General features: G+C 34.0%; 1 protein-coding gene across 22 annotated transcripts in view; it reads left to right on the top strand.

Moving 5' to 3' along the window:
- Positions 1–21,097, top strand: part of KIF21A (kinesin family member 21A) — a 145,857-nt gene that overhangs the window by 72,952 nt on the left and 51,808 nt on the right. For all 22 annotated transcript variants that reach the window (XM_072765570.1, XM_072765571.1, XM_072765577.1 and 19 more), the window contains exons 2-11: positions 3,415–3,637; positions 3,766–3,948; positions 4,868–5,017; positions 5,906–6,040; positions 6,625–6,792; positions 8,253–8,368; positions 12,151–12,346; positions 12,746–12,935; positions 13,279–13,342; positions 17,503–17,706. In XM_072765570.1, the coding sequence (XP_072621671.1) occupies positions 3,415–3,637; positions 3,766–3,948; positions 4,868–5,017; positions 5,906–6,040; positions 6,625–6,792; positions 8,253–8,368; positions 12,151–12,346; positions 12,746–12,935; positions 13,279–13,342; positions 17,503–17,706 (1,629 nt within the window). The remainder of the gene's footprint in view (positions 1–3,414; positions 3,638–3,765; positions 3,949–4,867; positions 5,018–5,905; positions 6,041–6,624; positions 6,793–8,252; positions 8,369–12,150; positions 12,347–12,745; positions 12,936–13,278; positions 13,343–17,502; positions 17,707–21,097) is intronic.

Below are 21,097 nucleotides of genomic sequence, written 5' to 3' on the forward strand. Positions count from 1 at the left end.
TGCCCCTCATGTGAGAATTCTTGACTTCAGTATAAATTTAAGGAATTGTAGAGTTTAAAGTACTAATTTTTGAAGGGAAATTGAAAAGGTTAATATATCTCTAACCTTTGAAGTATAGTCAATTCCAATTCCCTGCATGGCACAGAGATCATCCCCTTCTAGGTGGGAGTTTCTCAGACCTGTTGAGAAACTGCCATTGCCTGGATCCAGTTCAATAGAGTTCCACCCATCTTTCTGGCTTTTAAAACCACTCTCTTTCCCCGCCTATGCAAATGGATGGAATGCATATCATCCATTCATGCTTCAAACACAATCCTGCTTGCCATTAACAAGGATAATAATCAGGTGAATAGAGGTTGGGAGATTAAGTTCTGAATGACATTGGCATTTTAAAATTGGCTGTCATATCTGCAATTCAAATAGCATCTACTTTTTCTTTGTCATGTTAAAGTGAAATTAGAAGTATCTTAATAGCCAAATAAGTTAGCCTATGGTTATAATAATTTACTTAAAATTAATGAGGTATGGATTTCAAACAGCAGCCCAGTGCTCATTTTCATTTAGACAACTTGTGTTTATTTTTATCTGTCTTATTACATGGGATTTGTTAAGCTTCATAGTGCAGCTATAAAGAAGGGAGAGAGCAGAATCCTGGGGGCATGAGGTAGAGAGAAAAGCCTGGGTTCAGATAAGACTTCATGTTAGAAGCAAAGAGTTAGCAAGAGCTTTCTAAAGAAGTGAAATCTAACCAGAGACTAAAAACATGAGATGTTCAGGCTGGAAAAGGAATTAGGAATTGAGAGGGTAGGGAAGATTGTTCTGAGAAAGAGAGCAGTATATTTGAAGATATAGAAGCCAGAGAGAGCATAGCTTGTTAGTGAAACTGGTTAAAAATAAGCCATCACCACTGCCACCATCAACAACCAATATCCTTTACTTTAAAGATGAAGCATGGCAAAAGGATAGACTACAGAGGGATTTAGTGACGAACTGAAGGATTTTAAGCAAGGTAGTGACCTGATCAACTTTATATTTTACAAATATCACTGAGATTGCAGTGTATGGAACAGATTAGTGGAGGTGAGAATTGACACAGGGAGGGTAGTGAGGAGATTTGGAATAATCCAAGTAAGAGATAATGTTGATGTTGATTGGGAAGAAATTGGTGGGCTCTTGAGCTATTTCAGGGATAATAAGGTCTTGGAGATCAATTAAGTAGATGGACTAGGGAAGAGGGAGTAATTGAAGTTGACTGCCCTGTTTCTAGTTTGGCAGCAGTCAGGATGAGGATTCTCCCAAGAAGGATGGAGGTATTTTTACAGTTTCCACCTCATAGTTGGATGAAGTGAGATAGGAAAAAAGGAATTTAGAAAGAAGAGAATATTAATTTTGAGAAAGACCTTTCATAAAAAATGTAGAACCAGAAAGCCAAAGCTGCTATTACCATTAGCTGTTTCCACATAGTCCATGATTGTGGCTTCTTATAAGAAGCCCTTTGTTTTATTTGTTGTGATATCATTTTATTTTTATATAGTATATAAATATTATTTTCCTTTCTCCCTTTTTAATAATATAGTATCTTGTGGCCAAATGGCGTTAGATCTAAGAGGAACTTTGGAAATTACAGTTTCTATCCACAGGTGAGGAAATTGGAGGTCCGATGGAAGATACCTGATAACTGGAGTGACGGAAGTAGTTAAAACCAGGTCTCGTAATGGCCACTCTTACTCTTTCCACAGTACCTACACAGCTTTATATTGATTATTGTGTTCCATTAAGACAAATAAGTACAATTGAAGACTTGATTAAAAAGAAAAATTTCATTATCATAGAGGAAAGAAAAAATTGCATAAATATATTTTTTGGGATAGTATAGAATTCTATTTTAGATAACCACAGTTGCAGAAATTCAGTTGCTTCTCAGTATTATCTTTCCTATCCTTTCATTGACCTTCCATCATGATAAACCTAAAAGGGTTAAAATTCAGGCAATCTGGACTTAGGTTTGGTTTTATCTCTAATAAATGGATGAACTCATTCCACTTCTGTTGGTTTCATTAAAAAAAAAAACCTCAGATCTCAAAAATAAGAATTTGGGACCATTGTTTTTTAAATCCTTTCTTTGGTCTGTCTTCATCATTTTGTTTTCTATTACTGGTTGTCTTTACTTTCTTCCTTAAATTGCTTCTCCTTCTTCGTGGCAAATAGGAACCTTTTAGGTTTTAGAAAACCTAGGTACAGTAAGTCAGTTATATATATGTCCAGAAGAGTCCTTTTTTTTTTTAAGATTTTTTTTTTTTAAATTTGAGAGAGTGTGCACCTGTGCGCAAGGGCAAGATGGTGGGTAGAGAGAAAGAACCTCCAGTAGACTCCCCACGAAGCGTGGAGCAGGCCAGGCCAAATGCAGAGTCCTACCTAAAGTGGGGTTTGGCTCAAAGCCAGGCTAGACATGGGGCTTCGTCGCAGGATACCAAGATCATGACCTGAGCCGAAATCAAGAGTCAGAGGCTTAAACCAACTGAGCCACCCAAGTGCCCCAGGATAGTCCTTTTTTTAGATTAAATAGAATAGGACCAGATTTTGGTTTGTTCTGTTAGCAAAATACCACTACATTTGCTTTCCTTCTTTAAAAATAGACTTCAAAATCAGGAAGAGAAGCAGCAGAAGGTACTAAAATCTGGAGTAGATGGGTTTTTGGTGTAGAATGAGTATAATGCTGTGGTCTTCCAAGTAGAGAGAGGATACCCTAGGAGAAATGCATGTTGATTCACAGGGTTTTGGAGAATACTGGAACTTCTCTTTGTATTTGTTTTTAATTTCTCTCTTTACAAAATTCTGCTTTTGTGTATATCATAATATGTGACATCAATAAAGTACATGCATATCATTTATAATGAATACACATACATATGTATTGTGGGAGTGTGCTTCAAAGATGTTAAGCTGACAGAACAATATGGTTAAATATGTTTGGAAACAACTGGTATAGAATTTGCAAAATGGCAAGTCAGGGGCATCAAGATAAATATTATGTCCTTAATTTCTTACCTTTGGTAATGTCTTTCCTGGAAATAAAGAGAAGAAACTTAAAAATAACAACAACAAAAAGAATTTTGGCAGCAGAATTTATTTAACTCTGTCTTTACCTGTTACAGTTTGCCAAAAAGTATCCAGTCACAAATATATTTATTTTTAGGATTAATTTTATTCTTGCTCATGATTTTTTGGGATTGTCAAGTAACTCATACTGAAATTGACTCAGTATAATTTAATTTACTTAAACTTATCAACTGAAGAAGCCATAGTAGATTATATTAGTGTTTTAAAAAGATTTGGCTAGGAATTTTTAAGTCCTATTTTTTTCAGTTTTTTCCTATTCATTTTATTTTATTTTTTCCTAATTATTTCTCGCAGAATAAGACCACAGCTTGCCAAAGAGAAGATTGAAGGATGCCATATTTGTACATCTGTCACACCAGGAGAACCTCAGGTTTTCCTAGGGAAAGATAAAGCTTTTACTTTTGATTATGTGTTTGATATTGACTCTCAGCAAGAGCAGATCTACACTCAATGTATAGAAAAACTAATTGAAGGTTGTTTTGAAGGATACAATGCTACCGTTTTTGCCTATGGACAAGTAAGTACCAAATTATTTTCAGAGAAGCTGTAACTTTTCAGAAGTGTCAATTTAGTTGCACTTTTATTTTTGTCTTGAAGTTATTAACATCAAGCATGCATTTTTCTCTGTTCTGTTCTTTTATTCAGACTGGAGCTGGCAAAACATACACAATGGGAACAGGATTTGATGTTAACATCATTGAGGAAGAACAGGGTATTATCTCTCGTGCTGTGAAACACCTTTTCAAGAGTATTGAAGAAAAAAAACACACTGCAATTAAAAATGGGCATCCTCCTCCAGACTTTAAAGTGAATGCCCAATTCTTAGAGGTACTAGTCTAATTGTCTCAGTAGTTTCCTTTATATCTTATCCTTAAGATCATAACCCTTATGATTTCATATTTTTTAAAGATTTTTTATTTATTTATTCATAAGAGATACAGAGAGTGAGAGAAGCAGAGACACAGGCAGAGGGAGAAGGAGGCTCCATGCAGGGAGCCCAATGTGGGACTTGATCCTGGGACTCCAGGATCACGCCCTGGGCCAAAGGCAGGTGCTAAACTGCTGAGCCACGCAGGGATCCCCCCTTTATGATTTTATACTCCCAGTTTTCTAGTATAGTATTTGGCACCTAGTGCTTAATAAACAACATTTGAGTAAACTAATTTTAGGATAATAGATAATAAATAATAAGTATTCCTTCTTGTTGGTATTAAAAATTAAAAACACTTGGCCAGTATCCATATAGTAAAACAATTAATATTGTTTATTTTAGATTCTATCTTATACTGTTTTAAGGTAGGCAGGCTCACAAAGCTCTGGGAATTCAGCAGCTAAGAAGGAGAGAAGATATGAGGAATAACAGGATTGAGGTTTAGCACTAATTGGGCTGCAAAGGATGCTATTGCTACAAGGATAGCGTATGTTTTATGCAATGCCCAATATTTATCTCTTGCAAATGAGTAATAGATCATTTTAGCTGGTCTTCAACTCAGTCATGATTAAGTCATTTACTGTTCTTCTTTTTTTTTTTTTTTAGTCATTTACTGTTCTTACTCTTATAAAGAAATCAAGCATTTATTTGTTTTTGTAGTGATAATTATATTATTCATTTCTTATATGTTATTTTGAAGAAATATGTTATTTTGAAGATGTTTTAAGATATGTTTGAAAGATAATGTGCAATATATGTTAATAGCCCTGAGGCAATTTCTGCTAAAATTAAGCTTATAATATTTCTTTTTGACAGCTATATAATGAAGAGGTCCTTGACTTATTTGATACCACTCGTGATATTGATGCAAAAAATAAAAAATCAAATATAAGAATTCATGAAGATTCAACTGGAGGAATTTATACTGTGGGCGTCACAACACGTACTGTGAATACAGAATCAGAGGTGACATTTACATTAAAATAGAGCGTATTTGGCTTTATTTAATAATCAGCTTTACTGATGGTTTGCTTAAGATCAAGAATGAAATTTTATCCTTATATGTAATATGGAGTTAAAATCTTGTCTTCTTTCCCTATATTTAAAAAACAAATTATTTATTTACTTATTCATGAGAGACACAGAGAGAGGCAGAGACGCAGGCAGAGGGAGAAGCAGGCTCCACTCTGGGAGCCTGACATGGGACTCAATCCTGGGTCATCAGGATCACGCCCTGGGCCGAAGGCAGTGCCAAAACGCTGAGCCACCCGGGCTGTCACCTATATTTTTTTATATCAGGATTTCATTGTTTACAATGGCAGGGTTATGATAAAGTCTATACATTTGTCATAGCATCAAAAAGCAATGTAGGTATAGTTTTCTTTCACAGCTAGAGAAAGAGAGATCATTGAAGATGAAAGATCTACAGGTACACAAGATGAAGATGAAAAAGTACAATCCTTTTGTACCTTTTGCTGTTGCATATGTAGGACTATATCTTGGTTCCTAAAAGGAAACTGTTAAGAAAGGTTACAGAAAAATGTTTCAAGAGAAGATACAGAAGGGCTCCAGTAATTCAAGTTGTTGCTCTGTTTGTTCCCAAATGTTCTACTGTAACAGTTTTGGAATGGGAGCTGCAAATGTCAGCAAATGACAAACAATGGAATCTTAGTGTTTTCTCCTATTAAAAAGATAATATGCTATTACATTTTTCAGCTTAGAAAGTGCCTGAAACTAAAATAATATGAAAATATTATACCCCTTATGGTAGGTTTTGGCCAAAGCTTAGATTTCTGATTGTATGGTATCTTGTTTAAATATTGTTCAAGTAAAATCTTTCTTTTCCTTTTCCAGATGATGCAGTGTTTGAAGCTGGGTGCTTTATCTCGGACCACTGCTAGTACCCAGATGAATGTTCAGAGTTCTCGTTCACATGCCATTTTTACCATTCATTTGTGTCAAACCAGAATGTGTCCCCAAACAGATGCTGTGAGTTTTTAGTTCTAATTTCTCAGACTTGCAGGCTTCATTTTTCTAAAAATCCACATAAATATCAGGAGAGTATATTTAAATTTAAATTAAATTTAAATTACCAAATTTAGTTTGGCTAATCATTCCTTTTCCTAATGAGATACCTCTGATTGTATTAAAACTGAAGATGGCCAACTATGTAAGATTTTGAAATAAAAAAAAAAAATCAAATGTGTCTGCAGCAACCAGAAAGCAAGCTGTAGCTTATGGTGATGTATATAGTCATCTGAGACCCTTTGCTTTTGACGACTGTGCGTTTCAGGTTTCTCTTCAACACAAGCAAAGCCTCATTTGATTACAGCTGGTTTCTGGTTCTCCAACTTCTTTCTACCTTTGCCTAAGCTTCTAAATGCCAGTAGATTTTTTTTTACATTTACAATTATTTGGCTACTTGCCTATTTTTGAATATTATATGTATAAAATATGTATTTATATTTAATTTATATATTGAGGGCAGGGTAAGGTTGGAAGATATTTAGTGTCACATTAATGAAATATATATTTTTTAATAAAATACTTTTGATTATTTTTCTCAATTGCAGGAAAATGCAACTGATAATAAAGTGATTTCTGAATCATCACAGCTGAATGAATTTGAAACCTTGACTGCAAAGTTCCATTTTGTTGATCTGGCAGGATCAGAAAGACTGAAGCGTACTGGAGCCACAGGAGAGAGGGCCAAAGAAGGCATTTCCATCAACTGTGGACTTGTAAGACTAAGACTACAGCTTTGTGCTAAGAATATATTAGAACTTTTCTTGTATCCTTTTCTTTTTTGTAATACGTACATATTACCCAAGTGGAAACCCTTCATGTGCTGAGTTGAGAAAAGAAAGTTACAGTAAATTTATAAACTTAGGAGTAATGCACATTATAGGCTTTTTTCCTTTAAAACATTGCAAAGTTTTACATATGTATAAGTTTAGTTGGATTAAATTTATGATATATGCAGAAAATAACACAAATAGTAGAAATATTTAAAATATTCTTCCCACCTTTAAAAGTAAAATGTCAAAACCAACATTTTATATTAATATTAAATATTTCATAGCATGACTTTCTTTTTTTTAAAGATTATTTATATATTTATTCATGAGAGACACACAGAGAGAGAGATGCAGAGACACAGGCAGAGGGAGAAGCAGGCTCCATGCAGGGAGCCTGACATGGGACTCGATTGCAGGTCTCTAGGATCACGCCCTGGGCTGAAGGCATTGCTAAACTGCTGAGCCACCTGGGCTCCCCATAGCATGACTTTCAAAGTAGATTTTTTTGCTAATATTTTATGACAATCATTTTATTTTGGGAATTATAATCATTTGTTTTAAGTAATGATTCTTTTAAAATGGGAACTTTCATAGATTATATTAGGAATTAATTTTAACACCGTGCCACCTAGTGGTGTATTTATTTATTTATTTAGTGGTGTTTTTAATTGCAAAATACCTTGTGTTTGCTAGTATAATGCTTTCGTTATATGGAAGAAAAAGTTTTAGGGCAAATCTTTATATAATTAATCTTCTCTTATTACTTCATTATAAAACTGGACATTTGTTCTTGCATTAAATAATGGCATCCCTAAATTTCTGTGATGCAGATTGCATCAGGGCCTGTGTTTTCTGCTTTGCTTTCCTCCCTCCCTTCCTAGAGGTGGGGACTCCACAGATGGTCCTACTTTACTATTGTCCAATATTTGCTCCTAGATGATTGTAACCCTTCAGTGTAGAAATTAACAACCGAGGCTGGAGTAGAGAAAGCTAGACCTCCCAACTTCAACACCCATCTTGATGCTTACACTGTGGTTGAATGTTGTGTTAAAGAGAGTGACCTGGATCCTAGACTTTCTGTATTGATCTGAATATCTTAGGAGATAAAGTCATGGTGAATTTCCATTTGTGCTGTCAGGAAAAAACAAAAGCCATTGGTCTATTTTGTTGTTTAGGCCACTGAAACATGTTCAGATACATCTGAAAAAGTTTCACTGTAGCCAGTGGTTAAAACTGAAGCTTCTCTGCAGAAGGTCAACTAAGATACAGTGTGATGGTGATGTCAGTGTCTGGAGGATCCATTGACCCCATATTATTCTTTATAAGCTTTTTTATTTAAAAGTGTTATAATTGCTAAAATTTTATCACTTTCTTCTCTCTCTCTCTCTCTCTCTTTCTTTTAGTTGGCACTTGGCAATGTCATAAGTGCTTTGGGAGATAAGAGCAAGAGGGCCACCCATGTCCCCTATAGAGATTCTAAGCTGACAAGGCTGCTACAGGATTCCCTTGGGGGTAATAGGTATGCATAAGTGATTATCCTTCATATTCCTGAATTTCAGCTACTCCTTAATTTTAAGGTAAATTTGTAAAGTGATTTATAAGAACTGTTTTTGTTATAAAGCAAATTAATAGAAGAGGAACCGATAAGTTTTAAGTACCTAAAATAGGTGAGTCCATGTGATTATTGTATGTGATTATTTCATAAAATCCTTAATGACATCCCCTGATGTAGGTGTTATTGTTCCTATTTTACAGGTAAGGAAATTGAAATCCACAGAGGTTAAATAGTTTATTCAAAGTCATTTAGCTTATAAATGAATTTCATAGCATGTACTTTTCCTACCATATCATAATTTCTACCTTAAGCATATAGCAGATGCCTAATAAAATTTTGTTGATAACAAATGCCTTCTAAGTAATTGCAAAGTAATTAAATATTGATACTTTTTAGTATCCTTAAAATCCTAAGTATTTTACATGTGGAAAAACTTGTTTTTAATGTCAATTGAATGAAACATGGGATGTTTGCTGTTTATTAACTTTCCAATATCACTGATATTCCTCTTTTTTCCATACTTTGCATCATTCTGATATATTTCATTGGCTAAACTCATTCTTTTGGTAGTGCATTCCTTTTTATAAACATCAACATGTTGGATTTATAAGTGGACACATTTTTGGCATTTAAAGTCAATCGTATTAAATAAAATATTTTTTAAAATAATAAAAATGAAAGTTAAAAAAATAAAGTCAATCATGGTGTAATGCAACAAGTTACAGACAGCCACAGTGAATCTATTTTACAGTGCTTTCAATGGCCTGACACATTTATTGTAAAAAAAATGATCTGGTAATTATACTTACAGACTTCCTTTTTGAACAACTTATTCGAAGAATTTTGATAATATAGAATCTATTTAGATTTAGGAGTAAAGTTTTGTTTTACAGAATTCAACAGTATTATTTTTATATTTCCTCCTAAAATAAAATATATTTTATATTAAGACAATGTTTGCATTGTGTTAACTCTTCTCTCTTCAAGCACATTCTGTGTATAGGTACAATATTGCTTGCATTGTTGTATATTTCTTCCCCTATATATCTTCATGCTGACCTTCAGTATCAGTCTAGGTCTTACTACAATGAGACACCAATTTTTGTTTGTTAAGTCAAATTTAAAATTTTTTGAAATTGAACTTTTGGTTCAAAAGCATTATACTTTGTTTAAGCCTTGGAGAACAGAGTATCATTGTTTTGTAACGTTTGTACAAATTACTCTTAAAAGAAAAATCAGATCAAAGATATTTTTGGAAATAAACTGTATCTACTAATGCATAACTTGTGACTTTTATTTTTTTTAACTAAATTGGTTTCATTAATTTATAATGCTTAATAGAGCCTTACAACAAATTTATAGCAAAAATTCTAAAAAAGACAGAAAAATGTAAAGCACAGGTAAAAATCAATTATATTTTTAATACCTACAAATAACTACTGTTGATGGCATCTGGGTGGCTCAGTCGATTAAGCATCTTTTGGTTAAGCTTTCTGGTCAGGTCACTATCCCAGCTGGGATCAAGTCCCATATTTGGCTTCCTGCTCAGTGGGGAGCCTGCTTCTCCCTCTCCCTCTGCCTGCCACTCCCCCTGCTTGTGCTCTTTCTCTTTCTCTGTGTCAAATAAGTAAGTAAAATCTTTTAAAACAAGTAACTATTGTTAACATTGTGATGTATTTCCTCCTAACATATGATACAACATGATAATTAATATTTAAGATACATAACATAATGGCCTATTTAAGTGTTCCAGTTTCCTTTAAAACAGAATTGTGGTTTTATATAAACTTTAAAAATAAACAGCTCTAATATTTTGTTTGGATTTTTCATAAATACAACCATTTTTGAAATTTGTATCTTTGGGATTTTATTTAATATGTGATCTTTTCCCTATACAATAGATCTTAGCTCCTCTCATTACTGACTTTCAGCATTCTCCTTAAGCACTTGATCCCAGTGCTTCTCAAAATAGTTGTGAAGGCTGAGTTCTACCCCACTCCCTAATTTGTGGTGGGATAATATGGTGCATGACTGCACTCAGCTTGCCTGTTTGTGACTTACCATCTAAGTTTGAAAACACTTGAACTGCTCTATACGCCATTCAGTGAGATGAGGTCATTAATTATAGCGAGTTCAAATGTTGTAAGTCTAAAATGCTTACTCTCAATTTCTGAATTTATTGTGAATGTGTAACAAATAATTATCAGACTGGCACTGACCTGGGGACCACACTTTGAGTAGTCCTGTTCTTTAATGAGTGTTCGTAACCTTCACTCTCACTTGATTACCTTATTTTCTTCATTAAAAGAGGGAGCTAGAGATGCATGTACTTTTTTTTTAAGATTTTATTAATTTATGTGAGAGAAGACAGCACAAGGAGGAGCGGGGGCAGAGGCAGAGGGCCAAGAGACTCCCCAAGGCAGGGCTTGATCCCAGGACCTTGAGATCATGACCTGAGACGAAGTACTGACTGAACCACCCAGGCTCCTCTGCATGAATTATTTTAACTTTCTGATCTCTAATAAGTAAATATTATGTATATGTGACACACATCACAATTACTAATGACTTGCTAGATTCCAGTATTATGTTACACAAAGTATACTGACAAATAAAACTTGATCTTTATCCTCTAGGAGTTAAGAGTTTAAGAGTTGAGATTTATCAAATTTCAATATAATAATGATGATGATAAAATCAACAAAAAAAAGATACATAAAGGATATGAGGAAAAGAAAGAGTAGGCAAACTGATGAATTCTTGACTAGATGATACCTGTGTTGTATCTTGAATAATAATAAGACTAAATACAGATGAACAAGCATTGCTAACGGAAAAAGATGGGTAGAATGGGACCCCTTTTTAAAAGTGTTACCCTGTGTGCTGTGTTGAGATTACTGGGGGAGTGTGGCAGGGGAAGCAGACTAGAAGGCTACAGATGAGAATTAATAGGTATGAATTTTCTACCAGGGTGGGTAAATTAGCTCTTCATTTGCAGTTCCTATACATTTTCCAGTCAGTGTTTAAGTGCTGATTACAGTCTTCTAGGCTGTTTCATTGACAGACAGAATAGCTGGGGCATACTAAGCATTTCACTATCCTATTCTTTGGTTGGCAAAGCAATTCATCATGACGATAAAGTACTATTTTCCATTTTTTTCTGTGTAATCTGGCCAAAAGCTCAGGAGCTTTGACCACTCCATCATAAATGAAGTTTTATATTGGAAAAACATGTGGATTTACTAAATATTCTTCTTGTTCAGATGATACGATTTTGTGTAAATTTCTTTGCCAACATAAAAAAAAATCAGGATATGAATAATTAAGTAAAAAGAAAAAAATGTAAAATCCTGAAATATTAAGTAGGTAATGAAAGAAATGATTTTTGAATATAGTTTGTCATTATTATGGATTAAATTTTGGAATTATTTGTTTGCATTGCTTCAGAAAAATTTTGTAAAGAGGTGAGAAATATATGCACTTGTACTTTCTCAAAGTATTATGGGTAAAATAAGTGTAGTATAATTTCATTTTCTCCAATTTTACCTAAATAAAAAATCATTTCCCTTAAGATAGAGTTAAAGCATAGGGGACATTTAAATTTGCTTTTATTTTTAAATTGGTAGTATCAATCTTTTGGTATCTTGAAGATAAGATACTGTTCAAAAGGCAGGATATTAAAAATGCTTATTTCAGTGTTTTACTTCTTTTTTTCTGTAAAACTAATTATTCTTTTTAACTTTCAGCCAAACAATCATGATAGCATGTGTTAGCCCTTCAGACAGAGATTTTATGGAAACCTTAAATACCCTGAAATATGCCAATCGAGCTAGAAATATCAAGAACAAAGTGATGGTCAATCAGGACAGAGCTAGTCAGCAAATCAATGCACTTCGTAGTGAGATCACACGGCTTCAGATGGAGCTCATGGAATATAAAACAGTGAGTGAATGGGTTTGACTTTGCATTTTGTGGTATATCTTGTGAAGACAGTGATGCCTTTTTGTGATGGCTTATCCATACGTGTCTCCAGAGTCTCTTGTCTGTCAAACTAATGGCATCCTTCCTTTGGAAACAGAATTCTCTAGTTTTTCTTGTGAATGACCTTTAATATTGTTCAGTCTATCAACCCAACCAACCTCTTGTTTCAAAAGCTTCCTTAGTCACTTTCTTTAGTGACAAGTGCACCACAGAGGGATATAGTAGAGGGGAAAAAAGATCTCATTTGCCTCGAGGCTACTAAAACCAAAGGGCTCTTTGTTATAGATGTGTAGTATTTTTAGATAAAATTCTTGTATATTTAGACTCCTCAACAAACAGGAAAATATTTTCCTTTTCTAGGGTAAAAGAATAATCGACGAGGAGGGTGTGGAAAGTATCAATGACATGTTTCATGAGAATGCTATGCTACAGACTGAAAATAATAACCTACGTGTAAGAATTAAAGCCATGCAAGAGACAGTTGATGCATTGAGGGCCAGAATCACGCAGCTTGTTAGTGATCAGGCCAACCAGGTTCTTGCCAGAGCAGGTATGTATGTTAGGTGGGATGAGTGAGGGATTAACTCCTGGAAAGCAGGGAACATTCTTTATATACATTAATTACCCGGAATATTTAAAGTAGAAATACCAATCTGTGTACATACAGTCTGTGATTTTAAGTTAAATACTTAAATGTGTAAATAATACATTCTTGAAGAAACAAAATGTGCCCTTTGTTTTAGTAATATTATTGTCTGTGTATGTAATTAAGAGTAGGAAATCTGCTGTATGAATTGTGTTTTAAAGCATTATTGTTTTATTTCCATAACTTTTTTCACTGATTCTGTTTTGTGGAAATTTTAATTAAAAAATTCCTTATTTTTATCTTTCAGGTGAAGGGAATGAGGAGATCAGTAATATGATTCACAGTTATATCAAAGAAATCGAAGATCTCAGGTATAGTTCATGTTTTTTAATATGTAATGCAAGTGTTTTGGGTTTTGTAGTATAGTAATATTGCTATTTGTTGAGTCTATTATTTAGTAAAACTGTTTATGATATTTCAGTCCTTTGGTGAGGTTAACTTTAGAGGAATAGGGACTTGCCTTTCTCATAATTTCACATTCCAAACTGCTTTTCTCTCTTCTCTTCCCATATTATCTTCCTATATTTTCCTCCTACTCTAGTTACTGTACCTCTTACCCAACCTGATGTACAGGACTGGCATAACTGATATCTATGAGGTTACTTTTGGGCCTTCCCTTCCTGTGCCTCTTTCTTCACCATTTGGGAGTGGTCAACAGTCTCCTCCTCTTAGGCTGCTACTCTTTATCTCTTTTATTTCTTTGGCACTGGTCAATTTTTAAGGCTAATTTTAAGTTTCTTGTACTTTATTTCTTGGTTCTTGTACTTTATTTCTTCTCTTCTAGGGCCATGTCTAAGCCTGATCTTGCTGTAAGACAAATGGCTTGACTAGTGTCATTATTTCCTACAAAACAATCATTTCATTTATAGTAGCTAAACACAACATTTAATATTTTCTTTTTCAAGTTCCTGATATAAGACCATTCTTTAAGCCATTTAGAAAACAGAGATGACTCTTAGACCCTGAGTTCAATCAGTGATCAAATCTTTCTTGGTATAAAAGTTAATGGCTTGTTCTACTTGTTCAGAATTTCTTTGATGGTTTTTTTTTTTTTAAAGATTTTATTTATTTATTCATGAGAGAGAGAGAGAGAGAGAGAGAGAGAGAAGCAGAGATATAGGCAGCGGGAGAAGCAGGCTCCATGAAGGAAAGCCCAATGTGGGACTCGATCCAGGTCTCCAGGATCGGGCCCTGGGCTGAAGGCAGTGCTAAACCACTGAGCCACCCCGGCTGCCCCCCTTTGATGTTTTTTTAATTAGGTATCTCCCACTCCTGAGAGTAATCTCTTAGCATCCCAAGATTGTAATTTACAATAAAAAAATAATGTACATATGGAATAAGCATAAATGAACTTTGAATTTAAATTGGATTACCTGGATTGAAATTAAAATTTCTATTTCTTAATAAGTGTGTGACTTTGGACAAGTTCCCTAACATCTCTGAGCTTTAGTTTGTTTATCTGTAAGAATGAGGTAACACCTGCTAGTCTCAAGGAGTTATTATGGAGCTCAAAAGGAAGAACAAGATGTCACAGCCTAACGTGGTATTATTTAGGTCCAAGTTCTCCTATCATTTTTATCTCTGCTAAATCCTACTCCAATCCATACTTCTATCAGAACTTACATCTTCAGAAGGCATTTATTCGTAGCCCCTTTAATATAATGCACATTTATGGTGATGCATTGCCACTTAGAAATGTTTATACTTTAAGTTTTATTCTAGTTGTAATAGCACTAGTTTTATTTTATTTTTTATTTTTTAAAAAGATTTCATTTATTCATGAGAGACACAGAGAGAGAGAGAGTCAGAGACACAGGCAGCAGGAGAAGCAGGCTCCATGCAAGGAGCCTGATGTGGGACTCTATCCCGAGTCTCCAGGATCAGGCCATGGGCTGAAGGTGGCGCTAAACCTCTGAGCCACCCGGGCTGCCCACTAGTTTCCTTTTAATAAATTTACATGCCCCATTATTTTTTGAGCAATAGTAATGGACGCTATATAATTAATTAATTCTTGTTTTTTTTGAGCAGTAGTTAAAGTTTTTGTAGACATTTTTGAAAAGATAGGAAAGTATAAAAATTAAAGTCATTCATATTGTTACCATTACTAGAACTGATATTAACATTTGGGTATATCTCTTCAATGTTTTTTGAATGCATACTTTAGCAAAATTGACATAAGGGTATATCTGTAGCTTCACTATCTTTGAAATGTGACAAGATATGAGCATTTTTTTTGATATGAGCATTTAAAAATGTTATTTTTTTCTGACATGATTTTTACACCATTCCATGTGATACTATCTTGTGGTTGTAATTGGTTTATTTAACTGATTGCCTACTGCTTGATAATTATATTATTTCCAATTTTTTGATAAGAATAGTTATTATTCATTAAATACATTATCAATCTGGTGAATTTTAAACTCATTATATCATTGATCCTCAAAACAATTGTAGGGAAATGTCTATTTTCATCTCATTTTACTGAGGAAAGAGTAGAGGCTTTAAGGCTAATTGCCCAAGATCAAGTGAGTGACAGAGCTAAGATGTAAGCCCTCAGTCTGCTCTTTCCTAAGGAAGTTTGTATACTTCCCCTCATGACTCACTGCTTGGTCTCCTATTAAATGAAATGCAGGCAGCAGGGCTGGTTGGTGAGTGGGAAGAGAAAGAGAGAGTTGTTAGGAAAAAAACCCAAAAAGCAACTTAGGCTAATGTATCTTAGGCTTTATGGAGTTGATCCCTAAAGGTTTCAGCTTTTATTAGCACCAGCATTGAAAAAGCATTGTATATACCCCTATGAAATACAAGCTTAAATCAGGTAATAAAAAAGAACTTGTCTGATTATTATATAAAGGAACCAATACAAAACAGGTCATTATTAATAGCTAACTTATTATATTTTTGTTTAGTCTTAACATTCATTATTATGTACCCAGGCTATATTGAAAATACAGAAAAATGTGAATTTTGACTTTGAGTTTTTATAGTTAAGTTGTGTTTTTATACTTAGTTTATGCTCTTGATTAGCAAAATGACAGCATTATATTCAGAGTTTGCTTTCTTATTTTTTATTTTAAAATATTTTATTTATTCATTAGAGACACACAGAGAAAGGCAGAGACATAGGCAGAGAGAAGCAGGTTCCCTGTAGGGAGCCTGATGTGGGATTCATTCCCAGAACTCTGGGATCACTCCCTGAGCTGAAGGCAGACGCTCAACTGTTGAGCCACTCAGGCATCCCTATTTTTATTTTTTAAAAGAATTTATTTATTTGAAAGAGAAAGAGTGAGTGAGAGAACACAAGCAGGGGGAGAGGCAGAGTGAGAGGAAGAAGCAGGCTCTCTATTCAGGGCTCCATCCCAGGACCCCAGGATCATGACCTGAGCAGAAGGCAGACACTTAACAGACTGAGCCACTCAGGCACCCCCAGAAGTTTCTTTAAAATAATTTTGAAATTGGGGCACCTGCGTTGGCTTAGTGCTTGAGTGCCCTGTCTCACTCACCCTTCTGCCAAATTGACCTTGGAAATCTAGTTTATTGAAGTAGATAATTGTGTTCTTGATGGTTTAAATCAAGTAGAAATAAAAGACTAGCCTAGTGGACTCTGAATCCCTTTTTGTTTCAAGAGTCCCCTCTTTTAGAATCTTGTCATTCCATGTTTTTTGCATATTATTGACAGTGCATACATTATTCTCCTGTCATTATTAGGGCTGCTTGAGGAAACAAAAGAATGTTTTCAATTATCAAACTCAGGTTTCCTTGGAGATACCATCTTTTCCCACGCCATGTTTAGGAGCCAGATGTCTTTCAGCCAGCTAGGGACAAGTTTGACTATTCCTTACAAAGATTTGGAAATGCTATTATATCATGATGAATGGAGAACTGAAAGAAAGGGGACCATGGTGCTTGTAGATTTTAAATTTAAATGATGGGTTTACAAAGCAAGATCACTAGTGCCTACTGGCCAGAATGCAACTAATCTAATTACCATTGGTACTTTCGAGCACTAAAAATGTGATTTCAAATTTACAATTATTTAATCAGGGAATTAAAAAAAATCCTAAACGTTAATGTTTGTGAGCACGTTTATTTAAAAAACAACAACCACCATACTTTGTAGCAACATTGGAATACATTTTGAATGACTTTTTAGCATACGGCACAATATATTTAAAATGTTCCCTATTTATTCCTAGGGTAGTCAGATTTGTAGAGAGAGAAAGTATAATGGTGGTTGCTAGGGGCTGGGAGGAGAGGGAAATGAGGAGTTAATGTTTAATGGGTACAGAGTTTCAGCTGGAGAAGATAAGAAAATTCTGGAGATGGAAGGTGGCCAAGATTCACAACAGTGTGGATGTACTTTGTGCTGCAGAGCTATACATTTAAAAATGCTTAGGGTGGTACATTGTATGCCATGAATTTTTTACTACAATAAAAAATGTTTCCTGTTTAAATGCATTTTTTTCACTAGGGCGAAATTATTAGAAAGTGAAGCAGTGAATGAGAACCTTCGAAAAAACTTGACAAGAGCCACAGCAAGATCACCATATTTCAGTGGATCATCAGCTTTCTCTCCTACTATACTATCCTCAGACAAAGAGACCATTGAAATTATAGATCTAGCTAAGAAAGATTTAGAGAAGCTGAAAAGGAAAGAAAAGAAGAAGAAAAAAAGGTAGTGTTATAAAATCACTATATGAATCCCTGTTTTTCTTACTTTTCAGTATATCCTAATTTGCAGTTACAGTGAGTATACATAGTCTCAGAGTGTATTAATAAGAGAAATGTCATTTAAATTAGCTGAAAATTATAATGATATACTTTTCATGGTTTACCTATACTTGTATGTAAGAAAAATAAGTTTAATTATAATAATATAGTAGTAGATTTGATTTTAGACTATGACAAGGTGAAATTACTTTTAGAAATTATTTTATTGTTTTTCAAATAGCTGCTTTTGCATTCCATTCATCTTTTCTGCAAAGCTTGCTCTACCATTACAACTCACTGTTTTCATTTCTTTCCCATTTTCTAATGCAATTAAGTAGTCTCATGGATATAATCTGATTCCTGTCTAGATTAGTTTAACTAAAGGCTAAACGAATCCATCAGACTGTCATTTAATATCATTTGGTCTCTTCAGTATTTTCTGCAGGGCTTCTAATTTGATTATGTCAAAGTTATTTATGTTACTTTAGGCCTTTTGAATCAACAAGGAGTTACTCAGCTTTTCACCATTGTTCTAGGCTTTCTTTTCTTTGCATCCTGATGATATCTTTCTCTGAAATCAACTGGGTGCAAAGAAGAGGAAAATTAAAATTTGACCACTTGTAAGGTATGAGTGGTTAAATATTCACAAATTCTTTACATGTCTACATGTTGATTCTGTGGTGCAGTCATATTACTTACTAAATATATTTTGAACATGCCAGTCAAATTCACTTTAAGCATTTTTGGCTAGATATTCAAAAAGGGCACTGCTATCAAATAGTTTGTTCTAAGAGACTTGCTTTGTAGAATTATTTTTGACATTTAGTCTACCTGCTGCTTTGCTCAGTTTATTTAGAAATTTATTTAGGCAACCAGGCATTTCTTCCTTGAACAATCCAGTTGACTAAAGTAATTGGAGGTTTAAAATTTTTAAGTTAATTCTGCTGTGTGTCCTTGAATTAAAAAGGAATAATTAGAATAATTAAAACAAGGAGTTACACATTTATGGTTAGGAGGCATTGCAACTGAAATTGTATTCTTAGGATACTAATGTCTTAATAGGTGTTTTTCATGGATGACCGATTATAGCAGCAGTAAGATATATAATGATTAGCTTTTATGCAGGGTAGTTAAAACTAAAACAATGATCACAGAATTCTATGTGACCCAACATACTGCTTGAATGAAAATGAGACTTTCGCACAAGGCTGTTTTTGTAAAATTCGGTTCTGTATTTGGTCAAAATATCAAATAGTATGACTTGTTTTTAAAGTCATACTTTAAAGTTTTAGTTTTTAAAACTTTAAAGTCATAGTTTTTAAAGTTTTTAAAGTTTTGTTCATGAACACTAAGTATAAGGAAGGATATATTTCTCAAGGTCATGAACTGAATCTGCTGTTTAGTTTTGAGTTAAATTTAGAGATATTACCATAATCACTCATTTGGTATGAATAATGAAAAATAGAGATCCCAGTAGAAACCTAGGTTGTTTTGGACATTTTTTTTTAAGATTTTATTTATTTATTCATGAGTGGCACAGAGACAGAGAGAGAGAGAGAGAGAGAGAGAGAGAGAGAGAGAGAGGCAGAGACACAGGCAGAGGGAGAAGCAAGCTCCATGCAGGGAGCCTGACGTGGGACTTGATCCCAGGTCTCCAGGATCAGGCCCTGGGCTGAAGGCAGGTGCTAAACCGCTGAGCCACCCGGGCTGCCCTGTTTTGGACATTTTTATAGTGATCATAGGTACCCTAAACTAATACCTCTGATGAAGATTATTTTTGTGACAATGCAGAGAGGTAAGCATTTTGATTGGTAAATAGTACTAAAGGAAAAATATTTTATTATTAAGATTTGTCCTTGGTGCTTTTAAGATAAAAAAATTAAATAGCTATTTTTTCTTTCTTTTTTTTTTTTTTTAAGATTTTATTTATTCATGAGACACACGCGCACACACACACACACAGAGGCAGAGACACAGGCAGAGAGAGAAGCGGGCTCCATGCAAGGAGCTCGATGTGGGACCCAATTCTGGGACTCTAGGATCACGCCTTGGGCCAAAGAAAGGCGCTAAACTGCTGAGCCACCCAGGCATCCCAATGGCTGTTATTTCAAAGTGAAAAATGGACTATTTCAGTGATTATGATAGATAGAATAATTGTTATGATAAAAATAATAGCAGATGTTAATAAGAAGACCTAACCAAACAACTGTATTTCCACATAAGAACCTGAATGAAAAAAATAAGTAATTTTTTAAACAAGAAGGGATATGAAATAAAAAAAAATTGGTGAGGAAAAAACCAAACTAGATGAGATAAATTTACAGTTATTACCTTATTCATCTTGAAAAAAGTAAATGATAACTTAAAATAAAAAAATTAATACTTCCTAAAAATGAATAATCATATGTAATACTTTAAAAAATGCTTCATAAAGCATATTCACATACATGCCATATTATGTCCTTGTAGAACTGAAACCTATATAATATAATGTGAACCTAGAAAAAAATTTTCTTGTGTACCATAAACTGCTTGAAAGCCTTATGAGTTTATATTATTCCATATATAAATTTTGGAATTTAATACAATTTTTCTTAACACAGTCTATTCAAACCTTGTTGTGGATTTAAACACGAATACTAATACTGTTTTATTCAGCTTGATTAAAGCATTTCATTATTAGCTTTTTACTGTAAATCCTTATAACTTTTAGGCTATATATAATGTAAATTCCTATTTTAAAAATGTAGGTAAACTGTCATTTTAGCTAAAGGGTTTGCTACAGTTGAAACAAATAATAAACGCAGAGTTCTAGAAATATTTAGAAGGCTTGCAGTTTGTTTCATCTTCCATAGGAACTCTTTGGAGGCCGTAGCTCCTGTTTAGTATATGGATTCTGGTTGAGTTCTTTTATATCCCTCATATTTATTTATTTTATTCATCAGAGAGGGCATGGTAAAATTGAGATTCTCCCTCAACCTTACATACACAGTAAGTTCATTTAAAAATTCTTTGGAAAAAAATTAAAAAAATAAAAATTCTTTGGAAAAAATTTTCTTTGGAATTTAGGACTGATTTTTCTCTAGAAAATGTTATAAATGCATATTGTCCAGCTTTCTCAACTGACTTTATATAAAATGATTTTTACCCATTTTGTAGTATGGTAAGAGCAATTCAGAAGGGAAGGGGGAAAGGAAAAAAGGGAAAAGAAACTTTCTTTTCTTTCATGGATTTACAACCTTCGGGGAAAAAGTGTGAGTGTCTGCCTTAGCCATCCTTTTTATTCCATCTTCTGACCGCCTGTGTCCTTATGCTGCCTGTCTTGGTCCATTCCTCCTCTTGTGGTCAGTTCTCAT

The sequence above is a fragment of the Vulpes vulpes genome, chromosome 8 (assembly GCF_048418805.1).
Source record: "Vulpes vulpes isolate BD-2025 chromosome 8, VulVul3, whole genome shotgun sequence".
Classification (NCBI taxonomy): Eukaryota; Metazoa; Chordata; class Mammalia; order Carnivora; family Canidae; genus Vulpes; species Vulpes vulpes.